The 27,184-nt window shown below is 35.3% G+C and overlaps 1 protein-coding gene across 8 annotated transcripts in view; it reads left to right on the top strand.

Moving 5' to 3' along the window:
- Positions 1-27,184, top strand: part of NAALADL2 (N-acetylated alpha-linked acidic dipeptidase like 2) — a 1,329,911-nt gene that overhangs the window by 759,769 nt on the left and 542,958 nt on the right. For all 8 annotated transcript variants that reach the window (XM_073897013.1, XM_073897016.1, XM_073897023.1 and 5 more), the window contains one exon: positions 17,116-17,389. In XM_073897013.1, coding sequence (XP_073753114.1) covers positions 17,116-17,389 — 274 coding nt within the window. The remainder of the gene's footprint in view (positions 1-17,115; positions 17,390-27,184) is intronic.

The following is a 27,184-nucleotide window of genomic DNA, read 5'->3' as shown; positions in this document are numbered from 1 at the left end:
CTGTTTTTTCTATCTCCACCCCACCAACAGTAAATATACATTGCTTACATAATAATAATAAAAAAACTCTCAAAGAGAGATGATTTTAATTTTTCTATGAGGAATTATCAATAATCTGAGATTCTTGCTTCTAAATTTAACTTTCTCACTGTGCTTCTATCCTGTTGATGACTTGAATGAAAAAAAGAAAACATATAAAGATTTTGATTCCAGTGTCTAGAATACAAAAATCATGTGTCAATATATTCAGATATCATGAATGTTTTGAGAAGAAAAGAGAAAGATGGCAAATAGGTCTTTATAATTTCCTCCATAAATCAAAATTAAGTTGATATATATATATATACATATATACACATATATATGTATATATATATATAGAGAGAGAGAGAGAGAGACACATACATATATATATATATGTATATATATATATATGTATATATATATATATATATGATGTAGTCCTTTTAGTAAAGTAGATGCTGTGCCTTCCGTTTCAGGCCTTAGGACAGATCACTATGAAAGAAAAAGAATAGTAACATTTATTAGGTTCTTGGAAGTTCTAGAGACTGTGCTTAAGCACTTTGCATATGTTTTCTCATTGAATGCTCTCAAAAAACAAAACAAAACAAAACACCCTGTAAAATGTTACTGTTCAATATATTATAGTGTTGAAACTGAGGCTCCAAAGATATCGATATGTCCAAGGTCATCTAGCTTGAATCAGAATTTAAGCCCTCTTTTGCTGAATCCCAAATCCAGAATCTTTCCACTCTCTACCCTACTCTTCCCAAAGCTCCCATCTCCCCCTCCACCCACTAACTCCTGTCAATCTTTTGTTGACAGTTAGCTGTTCAAGTGTCTTGGGTTATTCATTAGGTTCAGTAGATTAGGTTCTGGCCCTCTTGGAATAGTATATGTCAGAAATATACCAACATCAGACTTGCTCAATGCTGCTCATTTTTTTCCCTCATGTGTACAATAGAGATGAAGTACTTAAATGACAGCTTATTCAAATATCACAACATGCAATACGCTCTTCTTGTCAAAACTCTCTTGTTTCCTATCATTTTAACATTTAGAGTTTTCATTTTTGTTTCCACACTGTCATGATTTCCAATGACCAGACATCTCCACAGATTGATTTCAATTCATTTCATGAAGTTGTTATCTACGGTCGCATATAACATTCAGTTCATAACATTTTTTTCATGATTTATGCAATTTGTCATATAGTGAGTATGACTTAATAGAGAAGATTTGACTCTAGGTCGCTGAAATGAGTCTGCCCATGAAGGAAAGTAGTCTTGATAACAACTGATGAGTAATATTTAAATTCTTACTTGTTTTGATCACTACTCTTTCAACAGCCTTAACCTATTTGCAGTATCACAGAAAAACAATATCTAAAAATTATTTTTAAAATATATTAGCCCTTTCTGGGGTACCTGGGTGGCTAAGCCAGTTAAGCATCTGCCTTTGACTCGGGTCATGATCCCAGAGTCCTGGGATTGAGCCCCACATTGGGCTCCTTGCTCAGAGGGGAGCCTGCTTCTCTCTCTTCCTCTGCTGCTTCCCCTGCTTGTGCTCTTTTGCTCTCAAATAAACAAGTAAATAAATACATACGTACATAAAATCTTTTTAAAAAGTATATATATATATATGTAAATATATATATAAAAGCCCTTCCATTATGTAAAATACCTTCATTGTTTCAGTCAACCTTGCAGTAGTTCTCAAGATTTAATTTGCTATATTGGAAAATAAACTAAAATATGTGTATATTGTAACAAAATTGTATTTTAATATAGTATTAAAGGCATATATTTTTTAAAGATTTTATTTACTTATCTGACAGAGAGAGACACAGCGAGAGCAGGAACACAAGCAGGGGGAGTGGGAAAGGGAGAAGCAGGCTTCCCGCTGAGCAGGGAGCCCGATGTGGGACTCGATCCCAGGACCCTGGGATCATGACCTGAGCCGAAGGCAGATGCTTAATGACTGAGCCACCCAGGTGCCCAAGGCATATTTATTTAGTAAAAATATTTACGGAATATATGTTACAGTTACCATTTACTAGGTGCAAGACATTGTAGTTAGAGTTTAAGGATGTGTTGAAAGGGATAAGACTCACTACTTGTCCTTAAAAAGTTCTTTTTTAATTAGTAACATTGATTAATTTTATATTAATGCCAAGAAAAGAAAATCATGTTAGCATTTTAGGTACCTAAAAAAAATTCTCAGTAAATATGCTTATTCTGAAGTATGATGGAGATTGACCATTTTTTGTTACAATCTTAATGAAATGAAATATTTCTCCTGATATTTATTTAGTAATGTATTCAACTACCTAAAGAAACATTGGATCATGGAGTAGTGACTCTTTAAATCATAAGTCCCTGTAAATATTGATATCATCCAACTTTATGTCATTGAATTAGAGAACCTAGCAGATGAAACTAAATTTTTAAACATTCTTTATTTAAATTCAATTTAGTTAACATATACTGTATTATTAGTTTCAGGGGTAGAATTTTGTGATTCCTCAGTTGCATTTAACACCCAGTGCTCATTACATCAAGTGCCTTCCCTAATGCCCATCACCCAATTACCCCATTCCCCACACACCTCCCGAAACTAAAGATTTGTAATGTCTTACTGATTGGATTAACTTGACCATTTTATGAGTCTGCTTTTAGATTCGGTTTAGGTAAATTAAAGTGACTTAATCTGAAAAGTAACCTTTGACAGCAATTCTCTCTGAAAAACACAGAAAGAGTCTCAGAAACTGGACACTATTACCAGATCATGAACTGAGCCGGAACCAAGAGTTAGACGCTTAACCCATGGAGCCACCCAAGCACCCCACTACTGTATTTTTCAATTGTAATCCAAACATGCTAGAGATAAAGTTCTCTCTTATATGCAAGGGTGAGAGATGTAGTTATAACACTGGACTTTTTTTTTTTTTTTTTTTTTTCTCCCCCTCTTCCCCGGTCATAACAGATGTGTTGATATTTTATTTGTGTTCTGGTTTTTAATAAAGCTTACTCTACTGTTTTGCAACATTTATATTTTACTGTCTGTGAAACAAAAGTTTGAAAGAAATATCAAATTAATTAAATAAGTACTTATTGATCTTTATGCTAGGGACTTAGCAGGAAGTCACCAGGCCTATCAGCATCATTTCATAACATGCAAAGAAGACAGTTATGTGCCATGTTCTCCTGGATTACACAAAGAGAGGGGATATTAAGATCTCCTTCAGATAATCTACTTATGTGCAAATTTTTTTAAAAGTAATGTATAAGGAGTTTTCTTCTTTGTTGTTTAGATGACTCCCAAGCTCTGAAATTTGGTGTATTGTATTCTTGAAACAGTTCCTTTGATTTCCCTAAATCCTACTTTCTCATAAGCATTAAAGATCTCTCTCTTCCAGCTTCACACCATCTGACTTTTGATTATTTTACCCAGAATACTGTGCTTTCTAACACTCGGTGTTTTTATTGTGTTTGCCAAGTGTCTAAGATTGTGAGACTATCTGCTCCTTCCAAAGAACTAAGTAATATAGTGGATATCTGAAATACAATGTAGTATAGTAGCAATCTGACCTATTTAATCTGGAACATTTTCCATCTTAATTACATTACCTGATTTTCAATTTCCTTAGTTATAAAACAGTAACAGTATTTATTTGAGAGTTTTTTATGCAATGAATCTGCACAATGCTTTCAGTCCTAATACTATATATTCAATACATGATTTGTACTTATTGTGTTATTTTAGAAGGTAAGAAATAGTTGAGTAAGTAATCATGCTTTTATTTGACATGGTGTTAGTGGCTGGCTGGCAAGGAAGGTGAGGGGATGCTCCCATTTTCTCTGAACCATTAAATTTCTTGATATTATGTGTGATACAGTTTTATCATGTGTTTTAGTCTTTATATTTCCAAAGCAAAATTAAAAGATAAAAAATCAGTTCATGCTTTAGTGTTTATTCATTTATTTATTTACTTTTTAGTGTTCATAGTAGCTTTATTTGCAAGAGTCAAAAAAATAGAACCAACCTCAGTGTTCATTAATGGGTGAATGAATAAACATTGTGGTTATCTCCATAAGATGGAAAACAGCAATTTAAAAAAAAGTGAACGATTGATATATAAAACAACATGGATAAATCTCAAAAAGCATGCTGAGTGAATAAAGCCAGACAAAACAGAGTCCTACTATATGATTCTATATAAAATATAAAATTCTAGGAAATGAAAATTAACCTACAGTGACAGAAAGCAGATCAGTGTTTGTCCCTTGAAGAACAAAGGGGCAAGTAGGAGGATTTCACAGGACATGCTTTAGTGTTTAAATTCACTACACACATATAGTATATAATTCACAGAATTTTACTACATTGGCTACCAAGTTGGATAATAAATTTAAAGACATTTTTGATTTTTTAGTATGTGAAAAATACCAGTTGGTATAGTATGAGTCCTTGTGTATGTTAATTGTATACACACATGATAAAATCTCAGTGAACTTTAGTAAATGTGCTGTGTTTTTCTTTGCTAGTATGTTTCTTTAGCTGTTTTCTTTCCCCATTCATTTACAATGTGATCTTGGCACTCACCCGGGTACTAGGAATGCTACATGCATCGCTTCCTCCAATTCTAACATCAGTGTTGCTCTGTGGCTTATCCAGTAGCAGGTGTTGAACATTGATATAAACAGAATTTTGTCTACCAAAGCCAAAATCCTCCCATTGCCAGTCTCCACTGGCCAAAGGAATGCTAATGCAAAACTTCCAAATTCAAGTCTCAGGCATGACAGTTCATTATGCTGTCTGCCAAGACTACTGGCCCATAGAAACTCTTATTTTAAAAATTAAGGCAAAGTAAAACTTTCTGTCAAATACCTTGTGATTTTAGGTGACACACTCCTAGTTTTGCAGCTTCCTCTGGAATTAGTAAATTGAAATTACATTGCAGTTAATTACTTAATAACATTTGTCTTTGAATATAGCAAATTACCTAATTGTAACAGAACTGTTCACCATAAATCCCAAAATACCTATTATGGGGGAAAAAACATTAAGAAAAATGGTGGAAAGTCTCAGTAAAATTTAGGCATTTTAGTATTCTATGTGATTTGAAGTGATTAATGACTAGAATCCTTTGATTAAAACATTTGTATCAAGGGGCGCCTGGGTGGCTCATTCGGTTGAGCCTCTGCCTTTGGCTCAGGTTATGATCCCAGGGTCCTGGGATCGAGTCCCACATCAAGCCTGGCATCAGGCTCCGTGCTCAGTTGGGAGCCTGTTTCTCCATCTCCCTCTGCCTGCTCCTCTTCCTCCTTGTGCTCTCTCTCTGTCAAATAAATAAATAAAATCTTTAAAAAAATAAAATAAGTAAAACATTTGTATCAATAAGACTTTTTCTTAATGGCCACTGATTTATTTAGAACAATCTAGATTTAAAAGTTACATAATTTCAAAACATGGAACTCACATAGCCTCCTCAAGTCTTTTTGGGGGGAGGACAAGATCATTATAAATAATTTGACAAATTTAAAATACAGTTTTAAAAGACAACAGAATTAAAAAGTAGTCTTAGGAAAATTGGATTTGAACAAGTATTTATTAACTTATTATTATTTGAAATGTTAGGTAATGTTTATTAAAAATATTGTTCCCTCTATCATTTTTAAAAGACCAATGATTTTATAACCATGTGTATACAAAACCTTCATTAACATTTTTCAGGATACTTTATATAGATGTATAGATATAGTGGTTCTCTTCAGATTACTATAAAGAGGTTTCATTTTCCCTTAAATCCAGTCAACCATCAAAATATGGAAGATTTGTGGAATGCCTCGGTGGCTCAGTTGGTTAAGCAACTGCCTTCGGCTCAGGTCATGATCCTGGAGTCCCGGGATCGAGTCCCACATCAGGCTCCCTGCTCAGCAGGGAGTCTGCTTCTCCCTCTGACCCTCTTCCCTCTCGTGCTCTCTATCTCTCATTCTCTCTCTCAAATAAATAAATAAAATCTTTAAAAAAAATATGGAAGATTTGAATAATTTCAGGTAGGGCAATGTGCAAAATGATACCACATCAATCAACCTTGAATAAATTATCTAATTATAGGTCTGTGAAAAAAACAAAAAACAAGAACATGAATCATAATTCTTAACTACTTTTGCAGAGTTTCCCTGCTTGGATATTGTGGAAATAGCAATCAGTATTTACAAAGAAACCATGTCTTGCATGGAAGTTGGGTACTCAAGTTAGTGTATTTCTGGTTTTGGTAGTATTTAAAAATAAATATTCTCAAAAACACATAGATAATGTATACATAAACTTCCTTTAAAATGCTGCTATCCTGAGCTAACAGAATAGTAAAGGAAATCCTCAAGGGGACCAAAACTTAGGAAAGAGCGCTGCGGCAAGTGATGAATCCAGAAACTTAGAACTTTGAGGATTAATAGCCGGTGGCACAGGGAGCAATGGAAGAGCTACGATTCAAAGAAGAAATAATAAAATTCTTATAGCATTAAAGACATTGAATCAGTAGTTCACAGTTCTCTCAAGTACAGACAATGTTTAGTTTAAAAATAATTCCTATCTTTCAAAAATTATAATCAAATTTAAACTCTCCCAGTTTAAGAATGATTTCTATATTTCAAAAATTATAATCACATTCAAGCTTTCCCAGAGAACAGATCAAGAAGGAACACCCTCTATCTCATTTTATGAGGTTTGTATAACTTCAAGCCAAAATCAGACAGAAATGATGCCAGAAAGGAATATTGTCTATCAACTTTACTTTTAAAAATAGAAATGAAAATTATAAACAAGATGTTGGCAAAATAAATCACATAATAGCCAAAAATTATAATGCATTCTACTAAGTAAAAGTTAATCCTAGGAATGCAAGTTTGAATGCTAAAAAATCAACTACTATAATCCATTATGTTAAAGAAAAGGATAATATGATTCTTAACAAATGCATCAGAATTTATGATAAAATTTAATACTGATTCATAAAACATCTTTTATCAAAATAAGAATGGGAGGAACATCTTTAACCTGATATTTGGAATATGAAATAGATGACCGTTATCACACCTTATTAAATATTTTATTAAATATTTTCTGGAGGTTTTAATCTGCAATGTAATAAAAAAATAGTAATAGTATCTATAAGTGACTAGAAAGGAAGTAATAAAACCCTTATTTGCTTATCACATAACTTTTTTTAATGTAGAAAACTCAAGGACTATTATCATTAGTAAGGGAATTTAGCAGGATTATTTGATAGAACAGAATAGTATTCCTCAGTACCAGTAATAAGCAGAAAAATATTTTTAAAACATTTTATATTAGCATTGACTACTATTTGATATATTAAGGACTTATTTTTATGTTATTATAAGGATGACAAATTGATCTTCCTCAAATTGATCCTCAAATTGATCTTCAGTCTCAGGGTAATTCCAGATACAATCTTGACAAGGAAATTGATAAGCTCATTCCATTATTAATTATGTAAGAGAAAAAAATAGTGAAGATGTTTTTGAGGAAGTATAAGTAGGAGGACTTGTCATTCTGAATATTAACATGTATTGGAAAGTCAAACTAATTAAAATAACATACTATAATGGAGATGGATCAAAAAGATGGAATTGGAATTGATTGGGGGATCCCTGACAGACCCACACACATATGGAAATTCATGAATGACAGAAATGCCATTGCACATTGGTGAAGAGTTTGACCAAGGGTACTAGAATGGTTATTAATATGGAAAAAAAGTGATAGTGAATTCACAATACACATAAACCCATTCTAGGTAAACACTGAAATGTTTAAAAACAAATTCCTTAAAACTTTAGGAAAAATTAGAATCATTTTCTCACACCAGGTTTGAGAAGAATTTCATAAGCACGTCAAAAAAGTGTATAGACCATTGCATTATATTAAAATTACATTGAAATTACGAACTTCTATTCATCATAGGACAAGACATTGAAAATGAAAGAGAAGCCCAAAACTGGTAGAACACAGTGTCATATATGACCTAAGAAGAATTTTCCAGAATATAGAAAAACTTGCATAAATATGGGCAAAAACAGTCACAGCACAGGAAAGGGAACATAGATAGCTAAATAGTAAATGAAAAGATCCTCATTAGTAATTATGGAAATGTAAGTGAAAGACACATCGGTATACAATTTTATGCTCATTGGTTAGCAAAAATTAGATACACTGAAAATAGGACCTCTTAAAAATTGCTGGTTGTATAAAACGTTTTATAAAATTGCATAGCATACCCTGCAACCCAGTAAAGGTACTTTGAGTTAAACAAATAATGATATACAATTTCACACCTGCCACATTGGCAAAAATATAAAATGAAATAAAATAAAGGACAACATCAAGTGTTGGTGAGGAATGGAAGGTCAGAACTCTCATGCAGAGCAGATAGGAATGTAATCAAAACCCTTTTAAAAGCTTTTTGGCAGGGTGCCTGGCTGGCTCAGTTGGTAGAACACGTGACTCTTGATCTCAGGCTCCTGAGTTCAAGCCCCATATTAAGTGCAGAGATACTTAAGTAAATAAATCTTTAATATAAATAAATAAAAGCATTTTGGCACTTCTTATATACAGGTATATGCCTTCCTTGCCTAAAGAAACTCTTGCATATGTCTATCAGGAAATACGAACAAGAACCTTCCTTTATTTTTTTTCTTGTGCCCTTTCATGGAAGAAGAAAAGATCTAGGGGTGAAAAAGTCTCTTATGCATTTCCCATTGACTGAATCTAAAACTGACTGGAAGCCAGAGGGCCTGATAAAGGTCCATAAATGTTGGCCTTCCAAGCATTCAGGAAATATCAGGCAGAGAGAGGATCTGGGGGACAAAGGAAGTATTCTATCATCCAGATGTTAATAGAAAGTTGATTTACATCGAGCTGTATAGATATTCTCATAGTTTTTTTTTTTTTTAAGTTACTTCTGTGTGTTGGTTATTTTCTAATTTTGTCTATTTTCTCCTTTTAAAAAGTAAATAGTTTACCTAATGATTTATTGTCTTCCTTTCTTGCTTGTATTACAACTTCCTCATATTTATAATAATGGAAAACTGGGAACAATTTTAAAATACTTATCTCAGGAAATCAATAAATAAATGAGGAGGAATCTAAGAAACCTCATAGTAAGTGAAAAAAAGCAAATCACAAAAGAATACATATATTAACTATAATCACCATGTTATAAGTTGCTAAGAGACTAGATGTTAAATGTTATCACTACAAAAAAGAAATGATAGTTATGTGATGTGTGGAGAAGTTAGCTAACATTACAGTGGTAATCATTTTGCAACAATAAGTGTATCAAATTAATATGTTGTACACCTTAAACTTATACAATGTTTTATACCAATTATCTCTCAATAAAGATGGAAAAAATGAATACATATATAAAATGCCATCTATATAAAAGCAAGCATTCAAAAAAATAAGAGGTGAATTGTTAAGGCCATATGCATACCTAAATATTAAATCTATACAAAGAAGGCAATGAGAAGTAAAAAGGAAAAAAAAAATCAGATTGGGGGGGTGGTTACCCTAGGGGGCCAAGGTAAATGATGAAATAAAGAGTACTGAAGGGGCTTCAATAATATCAGAGATGTTATACTTCATAAGATGGGTTGTTCCTTCATTATTCTTTATATTTTGTATGTTATATGTTCTTTTATATTCGATTTGTTCATGATATTAAAAAATGAAATTATAGTACAAAAAGTATATATCCCTTCAATTCAGAGTGAGGTACAAAATGTCGATATCCTCTCCTCAGGAATTTTAGCTTAGTACTTAATAATATTTAGAAATTCTCCAGCATTGGAACAAATTACTAATTCTTCAGTTGAGCCCCTAAAGAAATATTTGATTTACTTTTTGAGGCCATCTTGTATAATATATACACCTAAAAAATTTACTGTTTTTTTTTTTTTAGTTGCTTATACCATAAAGCACTTTGGAACTGAGATCAGCAAAATAAATGGCAGATTAAACATTCTACATACTCAGAGGTAGATTCATGCTCATCAATTAACCAAGAAGAAGAGCAAACAAACACACAAACCGAAAGGCTAAATGAAAATTTGCTTTTTTTCTATTGATGTTGACCATATACAGATAAATTTGAATAAATAAAATATGTGTTTTGCAACTCTACACATACTACAAAAGAACATTATTGATGCATCTTTCTAAATAACTTTCTCTTCAAACTGAGTTAGGTTTCAACTCAGTTTACTTGCTCTATCCCCAATAGTGCAGAGAGAACTTCAGTGGCAGTAAAGTAAGAGGCTGGGGATACAGAAATCAGATATAGCAACAAAAGAACAGGATAGAGACCTCGATGAGGGAGTAGGCTATGCCAACCTTCATCTCCTCAGAAATAACGAGCTAGCCAAGAAATAAAATAGCCTTGGGAGGACTCAAGAGTCCAGATAAGAACATAGAGCAGCACAATGGAGCCAGAAATGGAGATTAACTATACAGAAAGGATTGTGGAGCTCAGCTTAGCTGAGACATCCAGAAATGGTTAGGAACCAAGAAGAAAGGTAGAGGCTATTAGTATCAACCATGCAGTAGATGTCACTGTGGTTCCCAGTGGCCAACTGTGTGGAGGACTCTAGCTGTCTTTGCCACGGAGGGCCTCAGCCACACACTCCCCACAGCTTTCACAGTGGAAACTCCATAATGTTCATTGGCACAAACTTCAATGGCCTGATCATCAGAGGACACCAGGAGCTTTCACCACTGAGGTAATCAAAAGCTATCACTGCCACAAATTCCTAGGAGAAGGTGATGCTACTGTGCCCTCTTCCACCAGAAAGAGCTACTATTGCACAATCCATAGGACCAGAGCTGCCACCCACCCCCATGCATGCACATTCCTTGACCCTTGAGCCATGGCTGCTCTACAGGTACCCACAGTTTAGACCTGGATATAGTTGCCACTTTGTGTACACTTGTGGCTTAGGCACTGGAGTCACTGCTGCTGTGGGCTTGCCAGAGCCCTAGACCTCAGGAGCCACGGTCACTCTGTAAGTGCCTATTCTCTAGACCCTGGCTTTGTGATTGCTCTAAGAGTGCCCATGCATCAGATCCAATGTCACCATCACTGCAAGGGTGCTGCACGCTGACCAGGAACTAAGATACATCCTTGGCCACAATATCCCCTGTGGGAGAAAAGGAAACAGGAAGTTCCCAGAAGCCTTTGCTCTGAACAGCCTCACTACCACTGCATACCCCACAGCCTTCGCCTCTGAGGACCCCTGCAATCTTATAAGAGACAAAATAGACATGCCAAAAACTGTAAGTAAACAAAGAGGTTCACTATATAATGGGTTTCAATTCATCAAGAGAATAAACAATTATATATGCATGCACTCAGCATTTGAACCCCTATACTGATCAAATTTTAACATACCTAAAGGCAGAAATGCATAGCAATGCAATAGTAGACTTCAGTACCCCACTTTAAATAGTGGGTATCTCATTCAGAAAGAAAATCAATAAGGAAATGTTGGATGTGAACTACACTTTAGACCAAATGGACCTAATAGACACATACTAAACATCACATCCAACAGCAGCAGAATATTCATTCTTAAGCACACAGAGAACATCTCCATTATAGATCATATGTTAGGGCACAAAACAAGTCTTAAGAAATTTAAAAAGTTTGAAATCATACCAAATATCTTTTCTTTTTTTAAAAGATTTTATTTATTAGAGAGAGTGCATGAGCTGGGTGGGGGAGCAGAAGCAGACTCCCCACTGAACAGGGAGCCTGACTTGGGTCTCTATACCAGGACCCTGAGATCCATGACCTGAGCCAAAGGCAGATGCTTAGCCAACTGAGCCACCCAGGCACCCCCTAAATATCTTTTCTGGTTACAATGTTGTGAAACTAGAATATAATAACAGGATGAAAATGGGAAAATGAAAATAGGTAGAAATTAAACAACATACTCCTGAACAACTGATGTGTCATGGAAAAAATCAAAAAGGAAATTTAAAAAAAAATCTTGAGACAAACAAAAATGGAAACAACATACAAAATTTATGGGGTGTCGCAAAAACAGTTCTAAGAGAAAGTTTATAGAGATAAATGCCTACATTAAGGAAAAAAAAATCTCAAATAAGCAACCTAACTTTACATACCAGGGAACTAGGAAAAGAACCAACTAAGCCTAAAGTTAGCAAAAGGAAGAGAATAGCAAAGATCTGAGCAGATATAAGTGAAATAGAAATTAGGAAAACAATAGAAAAAAATCAATGGAACTAAGAGCTTTCTTTTTAAAAGATAAAATTAACAAACCTTTAGCTAGACTAAATAAGATGAAAGAGAAAACTCAAAATTAGAAATAATGATGGCGATATTACAACCGACACCACAAAAATATAAAGAAACATGAGACGACTGTGAACAATTATATGCCAACAAATTGCACAACCTAAAAGAAATGGCTAAATTCCTAGCAACATACAACCAACCTCCCAAGACTGAATCATGAAGAAATAGAAAATCGGAATTGATGCATAACTAGAAAGGAGATTGACTCAATAATCAAAAACCTCCAAACGAAGAAAAGCCCAGGATCAGATGGCTTTACTAGTGAATTCTACCAAGCATTTAAAGAAGAATTAATGCTAGTCCTTCTCAAACTCTTCCAAAAAGTTGAAACTCATGATCTGAGGCCAATATTAACATGAATACCAAAGCCAGACAAGAATACTATGAGAAAAGAAAATTATAGGTCAGTATGCTGATGAACCTTGCTGTAAAAATCCCCACATAAAATACTAGCAAACAGAATCCAACAGCGTATTTACAGGCTCATACACCATGAGCAAGTGGGATTTATTCCTGAGATAAAAGGATGGTTGAAAATATGCAAATCAGTAAGTTTGGTATACCATATTAACAGAATGAAGGATAAAAATCTTATGACATCTCAATAGATGCAGAAAAAAAGCATAGGGCAAAATTCAACATCCTTTCATTATAAAAACTTTCATTAAGTCAAGTATAGAGAAAAGAAGGAATACTTTAGTAAAGGCAGGCATACAGCTAACATCAGACTTGACAATGAAGAGCTAAAAGCTTTTCCTCTAAGATTAGGAACAAGACAAAGATGCTCAATCTCTCCACTTCTAGTCAATATATTACTGGAAGTCCCAGCCAGAACAATTAGGTATAAATAAACAAATAAATAAATCTTATTATATTGGAAAGAAAGAATTGTCTGTTTACACATGACACACATGACATGATTTTATATACAGAAAACCTTAAAGCTTCCACAAAAACACTATTAGAAGTAATAAACAAATTCAGTAAAGTTGCAGGATAGAAAATTAATTAAAAATCGATTGAATTTCTACACATTAGCAACAAACTATGTGAAAAAGAAATTAAGAAAACAATCCCATTTATAGTAACACTAAAAACAATAAAACACAGGAATAAATGTTACCAAGGAGGTGAAATACCTGTATACTGAAAACTATAAGACATTGGTGAAAAAAACTGAAAAAAAATATAGAAATAAATGGAAGTCTATCTCATGTTCTTGGATTAGAAGAATTAATACTGTTAATATACTGAACATACTATCCAAAGTAATCTACAGATTCAGTGCAATTCCTATGAAAATTCCAATGGCATTTTTCACAGTAATAGAACAACCCTAAATTTATATGGAACCAGAAAAGCCCCTGAATAGCCAAAGCAATTTTGAGAAAGAACAAATCTGGATACATCATACTTCTTGACTTAAAACTATATTATGAGGCTATAGTATTTAAAATATTATGGTACGGCATAAAAACTGATCTGTGATCTGTTTAATCAAAAATGACCAGTGAAACAGATCCAATGATCAAAGATAGATCAATGAAACAGAATAGGGGGCCCAGAAATAAATATATACATAATGGTCAATTAATTTTCAACAAAGGAACCAGAATAGACAATAGGGAAAGAATAGTTTCTTCAATAAATAGTGTTGAGAAACTGAAATTCACACGCAAAAGAATTCAATTGAACTCCTATCTTTCACCATTCACAAAAAATTAACTTGAAACCGATTAAAGACTTAAATGTAAAACTGAAACTGCAATACCCCTAGAAGAAAGCAAGGGAATATTTCTTGACATTCGTCCTTGCAGTTATTTTTTTTTTATTGATATGACAACAAAAGCACAGGCAACAAAGCCACAATAAACAAGTGAGACTATATCAAACTAAAAAGCTTCTGCACAGCAAAGGAAAGAGCATGAAAATGAAAAGAACCTGTTGGAATGAGAGAAAATACTTATGCAACATATGTTTGACAAGGGGTTCATATTTGTAATATATAAGGAACTTACACAATTCAGTAGCAAAAAACCACAAATAGTCCAATTAAAAAATGGGTAAAGGACCTAAATAGACTTTTCTCTGAAAAGGATGCCCAAATGACCAACTGATACATGAAAGGTGCTCAGCATCACTAATCATCAGGGAATACAAACCACAATGAGATATCGCCTTAAATCTATTAGGATGTCTATTATTAAAAAAATAAAACAGAAAAAAAAAGATAAAAAGCAAAAGAGAACAATAAAAACAACATGTTGGTAAGGATATGAAGAAAAGATAACCTTTGTTATGGGAATCTAAACTGGAACAGCCATTATGGAAAACAGTATAGATGTTCCTCAAAAAATTAAAACTAGAACTGCCATACTATCCAGCAATCCACTTCTGGGTGTATATCCAAAGGAAATGAAGTCAGAAGAGATATTTGCACTCATGTTCATTGCAGCGTTATTCACAATAGCCAAAGTATGAAAACAACGTAAGTGCTCATGGATGAATGAATGGATAAGGAAAATGTGGGATAGATATGCAATGGAATATTATTCAACCTTAAAGCAGCCTTCTTTGATAACACAGATATCTCAGAGGATAAGTGCAATAAGACAGAGACTGAGAAAGACAGATACTGATAGTATCACTTACATGTGTAATCTAAAAAACAAACAAACAAACAAACTCAGAGTAACAGAATAGAATCATAGTTGCCAATGGACTGGGGGTGAGGCGAAGGGGAGATGTGGTCGAGGGGATACAAGCCTTCAGTGATAAGATGAATAATTTCTGAGGATCTACTGTTTAGTGACTATAGTTAATAATACTACATTGTATACTTCAAATTTGCTAAGAGAGTAGATCTTAAATGTTTTCAACACACACAACACACACATAAAGGTAATGGATATGTTAATTAGATTGTCATAATTTCATAATGTACATGTATATCAAATGTTATTGTACACTTTAAATATATATAATTTCATTTGTCAGTACACAAAAAGTCTCCTCTGCCAAACACACACACACACATACAGACATACACACACAGAAGGCAGACCAGTCTGGGCCCCTGGGTGGCTCAGTTGGTTAAGCGACTGCCTTCGGCTCAGGTCATGATGCTGGAGTCCTGGGATCGAGTCCCACATCGGGCTCCCTGCTCAGCAGGGAGTCTGCTTCTCCCTCTGACCCTCTTCCCTCTCGTGCTCTCTATCTCTCATTCTCTCTCTCTCTCAAATAAATAAATAAAATCTTTAAAAAAAAAAAAAAGAAGGCAGACCAGTCTTATTCAGAATAAAAAGTGAAATTCTTTCAATCAGCTCTTTCACAAAACTTAACTTGACCAATTGATAATTGGTCAAACTTACATATTAAAAAAATTGAAATAACCTTGGAAAAAATTGGGAAATTATTTATTATTGCATCTTTTTGTTTAGCAGCTTTTAGCTGTGTCAAGAGCCCTACCTTTTGTCTCCGGTAATGCTTCTCTATATTATTATATATGTGTTTTTTTCTGATGTGTATATTCCATATTCCTTTTCCAGATGTGTTTCATTTGGGGGTTATTGAATAAACAAGGTCCTAAATGAATCAAATATGTGTGAGAAAAATAATGTGATGAACCGAAATAAAAATAGTATCCACTTAGGTAACATCTGTTTAGGCGATGTTTGGGATAACAATAAAATTCTTATAAGAAGATACATTTTTGCCAAAGAGGAAACTGGTCCCTTTGCATCCTAGCCCAAAACAAACTTTACTGGATTATTATTTTTAAAATTTCACATATCTTATTTTGTTCTGGGTTCTGCACATTTTTTTTTTTTTGGCTTCTAGGATGTCATAAGCAAAAATAGTATCACTGGATTTTGGAACAGGTATAGGAATAAATATATAGACTACAGCAAGCACACACAAAAAATAATTTCTTATTGATTTGATAATCTGTGGTTGGTTTTACAGCAATATACTAATTTTATTGAATATCATTGTGCTCATAGGATCATGAAATTTGGCATGTAATTTGTATCAAGTGTTCTGTCTGTATCATTTTATTTTATTATTTTTTAAAGATTTTATTTATTTATTCATGAGAGACACAGAGAGAGAGAGAGCGAGAGAGAGGCAGAGGGAGAAGCAGGCTCCCAAGGAGCAGGGAGCCCGATGCGGGACTCGATCCCAGGACTCTGGGATCATGACCTGAGCCGAAGGCAGACGCTTAACCATCTGAGCCACCCAGGCGCCCCTGTCTGTATCATTTTAAAGAGCAATAGCTATGTATTAATCACATAACTCTATATGGAATCATATTAACTGCAATACAAAACTGTCTCCACCAGCATGACTCCTAGCTTTGGAACTGAGTTTTAAATGGATTATGTTGATGTCCATAGAAAGATCACAACTAATAAAAGAACTAGTTGGCATTAAGCCCTCTCTTCTCTGCAATCCCCTGGTACTTTATGAGTTCTTCATTTAAGAATTTAATTCATTCTGCTTTGATTTAGTGTAATTTCTCTGTAGGCTCATCAGCTCCCACAAACTGTGAGTTTCTTGTATAGTGTCCTGTCGCATTCATCTTTCATATCCCACATCTATTAATAATTGTTCATATATTAAATGGTTAACTCAACAGAATATTTTTTTTCCTTTTTCTTAGAATGTGCTTTTTAAATTTCTTCCAGAAATTTGGTACAACTGTACAAAAGTGAAGATGACACAGAAATTTCAAAGAAGATTAAGACTCACTGGACTTCTTTGGGCCTAGAAGAGGTACAGTTTGTAAATTACTCCGTGCTGCTTCATCTGGCAGGCCCGTCTGCCAGCTCTGTGATTCTGGGTAGCAGCGGCCAATGCTTTCGTCCTAATGGCCAACCCTGCAGCGAAGAAGCCAGAACACATAGCAGCCAAGATCTGCTCTACTCATATGCAGCCTATTCTGCCAAAGGAACTCTCGAGGTAATATGACCATTTGTCTCTGTCATTTATAGTGAAATGGAATTAGAAAACAACAGCTTTCATCTAAATTGAACTAACTGGCAAGATGCAACATAAAAAAGTGACCATTAAATGTTCTCAGTGTGGAGGTGCCAGGGAAGGGGAAGGAAGACTTGGATTGCCTGACCTTTTTTCTTGTCATATTTTGAAAGCGAAAACATGTTAGAAGAATTTAATTCAAAAGTGTTGAATGTGTGACCGAGTTATTCACATTTGCTTAGGACGCGTTTGTTTTATTTTTGGGGGTTTTGAAGAGGCAAATTTTAATGGATTGACATGGGCAGAAGGGAGAAATGGAGGGAGTTGTGTTTTGAAGTTGTGTACACACACAAGAAATGGAGTGGAAAATCGATGTGATTATTCACAGATTTAAGATTTGAAATACAGTGCTTCTGCTTTCTTGGTGGAAAACACAGGAGATAGGGAGTCAGGTGTAGACTATTGCTTTACTTCTTCTGCTTAGCTAGTTTTTTGGCTCAGTGCTGAAGCACGTGCCTTCTAGAGTCACACAGACGGGGAGTTTCAAATCTCAGTTCCCTCAATACCTGCTCTTACTTAGCCATCTAGGGCTGAGTTCCCTCATCTCTGTGATGGGGATAAAAATAGTTCCAACTTTTATAAGGTTGTTGTGAAAATTAAACTAGCTAATATATGGAAACCTTGGAGAACAGAGCCTAGCCCACAGTAAGGACAAAATACCAGTTAGATATAATATATACTTGGTCCTGTTTCCTTTATATAGGAAGGTTTTCTGTCTCCATGTAAAAATACCATTTTAATAAACAAATTTAGTTTTTTTTACAAACCTTTAGATTGCCTCATTTAATACAAATGAAATAATCATATGTTTCTGATTGTTGTTAATTATTGGCGGAGCTTTTTCAGAATCTATTAACTCTGATTAATACATTAAATATTTAAATCATTTGAAGTTACTTCACAGATACATTCCTGATTTTTGTTTTTTGTTTGTTTGTTTTTCATTATGGGGGGAGAGGGTGGGGAGAGAGTTCTTTTACTGGTGCTTCAGCGTTGTTTGCACTCCGTTATGTCATTCTCTGACTTTTAGCAGAAGGACTGCATATAACCACTACCATAGAAAGCCTTATGATTAATTAAAAGTTAATATAATTGTAAATGTCTGCAGTATTTCTAGGGTAGGACTCATGTAATTTGATTTGATAAATATATACTGTTTATAGTAGGCAATGATGGGAGGGAGGCTGCCAGCACCCTTTTGTTGGTTCACAAGCTCTGATCTCAAGTCAAGATTCTAAAGTTAGCCCACATATTTTCTTCAGACTCTCAAACCTTCATTAGCCCCCACACATTTCCAGTACCCTCTCTATCCCAGTTGATTCAGCACAGTAATCTCCTTGTCTTGAAAACAAAGCAAAACATGTCCAAAACCCAGAACAACAAAACCCCCAGGAGCCCGAGTGGGTCCTTGGAATCACCCCCATCTATTTGCTTTTCAATTTGCTCTGGCAAATTATTAATTATTCCTTGACCTAGGTGATATGGAAAAGCCGTAACATTACAACTTGTGTCCCTGTTTCCTCAGGAGGGCCCTCTGATAACCTGCTGGGCCGTTGGGTTGGCTTTTTGTGTTTCCTTGTAGCCACATCTCTAAGAGTTTCCTACACATTTATTTTATCAGTTATAAATGCTTAAATTTTCATTGTTTCATATAAAAGAAACCAAGGTCTACTACAGAACCATGGAACTACTTAAATGCCCATGAAGACATAAGTCATTTTGGGACCATTTAGCACTTACAAATGCTATAAAAACTACCATTTTTAAGAAAGAAGTCTTGAGAAAGATTTGAAGAAGCTTTTAAAAGGGAAAAATTAACTTTGCTGTCAATGTAGAAATATACTCTATGTTTGAAATACAGGCCTAAATAAAAGGGAGTAGCGTTAAAGGAATTAAAATGCAATTATGGATAAAACAAACACCTTGTATTTGGAGAATGTAATTTGAGAAATTAACCACGCAAATTAGATGAAGACACTAATGATAACTATTTTTAGAATTATATTAATAATTCAAATCTATTATACAAAGTACATAATAATTTAAATACTTACATCAATAAATTTATCGATGCTGATTTTTTAAGAACTTAACGATATTAGCATTATGATTTTCAAAAGCAAAGCAATTTCTAGGTGACTATTTTATATGCATATAGAACATTTGCATATATTTTCTGTACATATTTTAGACCGATGTATTATTGAAACTCGCATATTCTAATTAATAGAGTGTGGGTGATTTTCTGTATCTCTTCAGACCACTCTTAATTAAAATCAAGTTTGAGAGGTTGCTGCTGATGATTCAGGCTTACCTACTTTTTGATTTTGAGTACATTGTATTTGCATGAATTTCTATCAGGCTGTGCCGTTAACAAGTTCTTAAATTATTCTAGTCTGACTGCCAGCAAAGCTCCCCACTACTTTTGCTTTTGACAAGGTTATTTGTAAAAGAGGAGTGCCCCTTTCCTTTGAAGAGCTGTCATGTCCATTCATCATATGACTACTTTGTATAACTTCCAATTGTTGCTTTTTGGTAACAGTCTAAACAGCATTTGTGATATCTGAGATCTACTTGGAAAACCTACTTAGTGCCAGCATGATGGATGGTATACTTTGCAACTTCTTTGTAATTCTTTGTGTGCTAGAAAGGTGACATTGTTTACCCCATCATAATGACAGGTGGGTCAGTAGAGGGGTCCTAAGGAGAGTTGTCCTGTCAGATGCAAAATACATATAAAATGGATACATAAATAATTTAACGTGAGTGAGGTTAGCTTCAGGGAATAAACAACGATTTATATTTTTATTAAAAGATAAATATCAACTATAATGTCATCATACTGGTAAAGACATTGGTAGTGAGTGCTGACAATGTCTAGTCAGTTTTAAAAATAGAATATATGGCCTTATGTAATTCCTGTGCAATTATTTCTTTTGTCATTTGTGAAACCCACACAGATTCAGAAAAGCAAAGGAAACAATATTTAATATAGGTTGGTGAGATTTGAGCTGTCCTTATATTTTTGAACAGAGAATTTGTTTTCACTTTAATACACTTCATAGATTTGGGAATTTTCTTTCTGTTAAGTATTATTTTGTGTCTGAAAGTAAAAACAAATAATGCAATTTTATGGAGAAACTTATTTTCAGCAACTCATTAACTGTGCGTAAGATAGGTTGTCATCAACACATTTTATCACTGCCCCATGCCTCAGAGAGCCCAGAGTTGCATCCTGCCTTATTAGCTGCACAACTGTGGGTTGCTCATTTTGGTTCTCTAAGCCTCAGTGTTCTCATCTGTATAGGGGAACAATAATAGTACCTCAACTGGTTGTTGTGGGCCAAAATGATGCAAACCATGTAGAGAGTGCATTGAGTGCACTTAGCACTCTGTAAGTGTTAGCTGTTGTTATTATGTGGTATAAAATAAACACATTTAAATGGGAGAAATTAAAATATGAGAACTATTTATCATGATTTGGAAGTACAAACTTTTTATCATTTGTCTGAATGTAATCTTCCTGTCTTCTGCTTAATATGACAAATATTAATCATTAGGGAGGAAAATGCCTTGTCAAGTATGAATAAATAAAAAAATACATATAACATCTGATCTGATTTTTAATTTAAAACTAAAGGCTCAAAGAAACTAGGAGTAAATATTTTATTTTTGAATGCAGAATGACAAATCATGTCCACTTGCGCCTGAAAAGAATTGCTTGTCTTCGTCTTGTAAAATATCAAGCCGTAGTGTAACACATGAAATCTAAACACTATGTTGAATTGTATCAAGTAGTCTTAAAGAGAAAAAACATAACCACTGCATGGAATCCTTGGAGAACTTACAATCAGATATCTATTTTCTCGTTTAATATTCCTAAACAAAAACAAACTTATCGAGTGTTATGGCAAAAGGCAGAACTGTATACATTTGGCTGTGAATGCTTCCTGTTATAGATAAGAAAATTATCAGAAAGCTAAATAAAGGAATAGAATGGAATTGCATTATTTAAACTTTTGTCATCTGGGTAAGAAGATGAAGCTACTGTCTCACCAACAGAAAAATGTGAACTTGGTGCAAGCAGTTTTTCAATGTTGAAAATGACTTTGCATTTTATTTTTCTCCCTTCTTTTCCCTTGTGGAATCCATCTTTTGGTCAACAGTGAGTGCACAATTGTGAGATAAATGGCTGTGAGCACACTTGTATATAATGTTGTTACCTTTTAAAAATCTGCATAAAATTTCTTGGCCCAATATGACATTTTCCTTCTGGTTTCATGAACTTTGTGCATGAACCAACTTAGTTAACAAAACAGTTCCATAATTGCTGCTTTTTTATTTGAACATAATAACCCTGGGGTTAATTTCCACATATTTAAAGTACATATTTTTCCTGTATTTAAAATTTAGACCGAAGCATTTACAAATACAGAAGTGACCTATCACAACATGTTGTCTAGAGTTAAATCGTTTGTTAGAGAGGTTACATCTTCTACCTGGGAAAGAGAACAAAAGCCTATTTTATGAAATAAAAGTTTTGAAACAAAAGATAGCTGAATTCAGCTAAGTGGTTGAAGTGCAATGAATTTTCTTTCCCTCTTCATTAAAACAAATATGCCATTTTTAGTGAGAAAGTATTTGACTACAAAGTTCTAATTTGATCAAAGTTATTTCTAAAATTCTGAATCATCAAAATTAAGTGTTATCTGACAGAAAATTCTAGGTCGGCATTTTTATTTTTAGTGTTGACATGATTTAAAGCATGCCACTTACCAAGTTGGGTGATAATGTAACATTCTCAGCAAATTTAATTTATATTTTAATCTCCATAAAGTACTCGTATTTAAATATGTACCTTACAGATAGAATTTACCTCATTTCAGTAGGTGCTGCAAATTAAATTTTTTCAGAACTAGAAAGATCTATGGAAAAGTTGATCCCTAGGCTTATGTACTATTTCAGTACACTAATCTGATTGATTTTAAAAGAAGCAGAATTCTGTCACATTACTTTCATGGCCTCTAGGAAGAATTCTCTTGAATGAATTTGCAACTCCTTCAATATCCTTACTTTAATAAGTTGAGTATCATTTATTAAATAAAGTGCCCTGTGATTATTAATTTGTTTTTCCTTATATTTTAATTTGATGGTGAAAGATTAGGTGACTAATCCAGTGTTTAGCTATCTTGGTCTCGCTAATCTAACAAACATTCAGCATTCAGCAAATGCATACTGGGTGCCTCTTACGTGCCAGTCACAGGGGACAAAGTGATCAATAAGAAAGCTCTAGACACTGTGCACATGCAGCTGGCCATCTAATAGGGGAACCTGTCAGTTAGATAAGCAATTGCAAACTGCGTGCTCGAAACTACTGTGAGCAATAGCAAGATATTTAAATATTCTAAACTCGTTTCCTCATCTATAAAACGGGCAGAAGTACCTCCCAAATGTGAATCTTCTGAAGATAGACTGAACACAATTGATACGCTCTCCTTAGTAAAATGTCTAGCACAGAGGACATAAATGGTTAAATATCCATCCCCCTTTATCATGTCATAAACTCGTGACCACTTCAGTCCTCCTCCCAACCCTCCCTTCCTCTCTCTCCCAAAAGCCCTATGTTCAATGTCCAACTTTCTAATAGCTGGCAGTTTTCTGTGAACTCCTCTTGCCCTCATCGTTCTCTTGCTTTCTTCTCCTTCTCTCCTCTTTCTACTTTGCCAAGACCTCGGCAGCAGCTTCAGCTCCTACCTCTAATGTATACCTGCTTCTGTTTTCAGCCACCTAGGAAAGCCCTGAGTAATACACTGCTCTACCGCTTAAAAGGCCAGGTACAGGTGTCCCAATGGTGCGCTGGAATGGTTCAAGTCAGCTTGTTCTGGCTAGTGGAAGTCCATTCTGTGAATCTTTCCTAATTCTGGTCTGATATTTAAGCCACAAAAAATTATAAATCTACACATCACGGATTGCCCCCCCCCCCCCCACACACACACCAAGATACATTTTACTAACATACAGCTTCTCTACACTCAGTAAGCAGCAAGAAACTGGTTTTCCAATTACAGCATGGCCACAATATTCGGGTAGGGTACACAGAGGCAAGAACAATGCTACAGAGACCACTCAAAAGTCAGTAACAGAATTGTAAGGGGCAGAGAACTCCCTTCCGGTTTCCATCTGAAAGGGGAAGTTCCTTAGATAAGCTTTACCTTTCACTCAGAACTATTGGAAGATCAAGAGGTAAATTCTTTTTCCAAGAATTCCCTCAAATTGCCTGTCAGAGGGGCTCCTGGGTGGCTTAGTCGTTAAGCATCTGCCTTTGGCTCGGGTCATGATCCCAGGGTGCAGGGGTAGAGCCCCGCATCGGGCTCCGTGCTCCGTGGGAGGCCTGCTTTTTCCGTCTCTCTCAGCCCCTGCTTGTGTTCCCTCTCTCGCTGTGTCTCTCTCTGTCAAATAAATAAATAAAATCTTTAAAAAAAAAATTATCTGTCCGATGTAACCCCTTCTGGGATACCTGGAGCATTTTACAAAACATCAACCGATCTTCCATCCTCTTTCTCGAGCAACTGAGACTGGTCCACCAGCTTCCTGCCTGGACTCTCAACACAGTGACCCTCTGTCCCAATTGCCCTATACCCTGACGCCAGGAGACATGATCGAGTCATTCCAGGTTACTTATCTCCAAAGCAGTTAGCCAGTGCTGCTGCTGTTATTTTTTACTTCATTTCAAGAATCTTCCTAGTTGACTGCAGGCAAACAGAGTAAATAAGTTAAACATGTGGAAAGTGATAAAGTTGCAGAAACTCTCATAACCAGTTATTGCTGATATTCATGGAAATGTCAATGGAGTAGGATTAACCTCTTCTACATTCATTTATATTCTCCATTCTCATGATGAGAAAGAATAATCTAGATCTATCTTCTCTATACTACTTTTGTTTCTAGGATTTGTCAACCAATTGGGCCAAATCTTCTTTTCAGTTTATAAATATTTTTAAGGCTCCTTTTTGGAAAAAGCAGGCCAACCAACCAACATACTCTCACCCCGCTCAGCTGCATGTGTATCAGCTAACTCTTGCTACTGACTATTGTGTATCACCTAACTATTGTTCTTTCCTTCATTGATAAATTTCCTGAAATTCCATCCCTATCTAATCTCTACCCGTATAAGAAAATAAATAACTTCCTATTTCAATGTTCCATAGTCATGTTTTACTCCTTAACATATTAAATGTTTTTGTTTCATTCGATAGAGCTCTTCATTCATTTGTTCTTAACCTCTGTCTAAAAAGTTCTTTCCCCCCATGAGTGCATGGCTTCTCATCAATTGGATGTGATCTCCATAGCAATGCCTGCCCTGACATTCTTATTAAAATAATTCCTTATCACCCTCTATTACGTTACCCCTTCCTTATTGTTGTTAGGGCATATCATAACTGCAAGTCTTCTGACTTGTTAGTGTCTTTGTTTACCTTTTTATTGTTGACCTTCTAGCAAGAGAAAGTCACCAGAGCATGAAGGCGGCACCTTTTGTAGTTCATTTTCCTCCATACCTTCAGAAATTAGAATATAACATGACACATACTATTGGAAAATGAAATAATTCCTCTTTAATACACTCTTCCTTGGACTTCCATAATTATGTTTTCCTCCTAATTCTCTACATATTTTTCATAATCTCTCTTTTAAAAGACATATTTTTAGCTGTCAAAATGACTTTAACAAAAACAGTGCAAAGGAAAGATACTCTTGATGATTATTTTTAAATTTTTGGCCAAATAATACAAATATCTAAGTATTTTGTAAGGTAGTATTTATTAAAATTAGGAAAACTTAAAGTATATTTTCTTCTCAACAAATCTAATTTTTCTTACTCTAGTATCTTATTCTTAACTTACATAATTCTGTCTATTGACTTTGGAGATTATAGACTTGAAACATAGAGATATAAACCCAACAGAATTGTACTTCACTTTTGTTAAATTTCTATTTTACAATAGTTTTAACTCAATTTTTCATCCTTTAGATGGATGTGCAATACATATTAGATTATTATAAAACATTTTGCAAATTTTTAAAATAATTACTATATGTCAAGACAACTAAAAACTACTCTGGCTTATCTTTGTTATTTCTGCTATAGAAATGTGGTCATCATGTCAGGAAGCCTTGCATTTAGTATATCATTGTAGCAAATACTTTTTTCAGCAAGTGTATATATTACAGTAAAAAAAATGATAAAATTGACAAGCACCTCTTTATCTGATCTTTTACACCAAAACCAGCAAAATGGATCGTGTCTCATGCTTAATGCTGGATTCAGTTGGGATGTATGAGTTTAGCACACTAGCTGGTATCCCTTCTAATTGGTTAGGAGTGCATTTTAACTGATTAGTACTTGTGTTCCAGTTATTAAAGATTTTAAATAGCTAAATATTATTTAAATAATTAATAGTTTTTAAATATTAATAGTTATTTAACCTTAAAATATTAATTATTTTATACAGCTCCCTACTTATGCCAACCCCTAGTTGGTCTTCATTAGCTAGATTACCATCCTGAGAAGGAGTTTGAAAAGATGATGACTGATTAGTGATGTCTACCATAGGAGTGGGAGGAAACAGTATTGCTTTTCATGCTTTGGTACAGTGTGGTTTCCATGATAATATCTGTGTGATAGAAAGCCATTGAGTGAACTAAAAAAGAAGTGCTAATAAAATTCTAGCAGTTGGGGGGTGGAGCAAGATGGCAGAGGAGTAGGAGACCTGGATTTCGTCTGGTCCCAGGAATTCAGCTGGATAGGGATCAAACCATTCTGAACACCTACGAACTCAACAGGAGATCGAAGAAAAGTATAGCAATAACTCTCTGAACAGAAAAGCGACCATTTTCTGGAAGGTAGGACGTGCGGAGAAGTGAATCTGAGGTGATATTCGGGAGGATAGACGGCGGGGGGAGGGGGCCTCCGTCGGCCGCTTCTGGCAAGTGATAGAGCCCTGGAGCACACAATCGGAACTTTTAGAAGTCGGCTCCACTGAGGGACGTCGCTCCAGGGGCTAAGCAGGGGGTGGAACCCTCACGAGACAGTGTGGTCTCAGAACCCTCGGGGTCACAGAAAGACCGGGGGGTGCCTGAGTGTGGAAGAGCTCCCAGGTATCGGAGCAGGGAAGCCGGCTGCAGAGACGGAGCTGAGACCTGGGCTCTCAGCTCGGGGTTGCCATAAACTGTGATCTATGGCACAGTAGGGACACGGCTTCTCCAGCAGGGACCCAACAAGTGGCAGATCCAGGGAGACTCCCCTTACTCCCCCAGGGAGGAGCGGCACACGAGCGCACCGCAGGGATCTGCTGGGTTTGGAGACTCCATACGGGGTCATGCCCCAGAGATAGACATGCTCGGTCACAGGCTGGGTGAGCACGGAGTGCGGCCAGAGACCAGGGAGATGGGAGTGACTGCTTTTCTCTGGAGGCGCACTAAGGAGTGGGGCCCTGAGCTCTCGGCTCCTCCGGGACAGAGATTGGGAGGCCGACATTTTCACTCTCGTCCTCCAAAGCTGTACCGACAGCTTGCAGGGAATAAAAGCGCCCGAGAGCAAACCCGAGCAGATTACTTAGCCCGGACTGGCAAGGACGGGGCAATTCCGACTCCGGCAAAGACATTTGGGAACCACGGCAACAGGCCCCTCCCCCAGAAGATCAGCACGAACAGCCAGCC

This window comes from Callorhinus ursinus, unplaced genomic scaffold (assembly GCF_003265705.2).
Source record: "Callorhinus ursinus isolate GAN/ISIS: 27379988/994484 unplaced genomic scaffold, GSC_fseal_2.0 scaffold1, whole genome shotgun sequence".
In the NCBI taxonomy this organism is placed as follows: Eukaryota; Metazoa; Chordata; class Mammalia; order Carnivora; family Otariidae; genus Callorhinus; species Callorhinus ursinus.
Note: the sequence above shows the minus strand (reverse complement) of the source record. Positions and strands in the feature narration are given on the sequence as shown.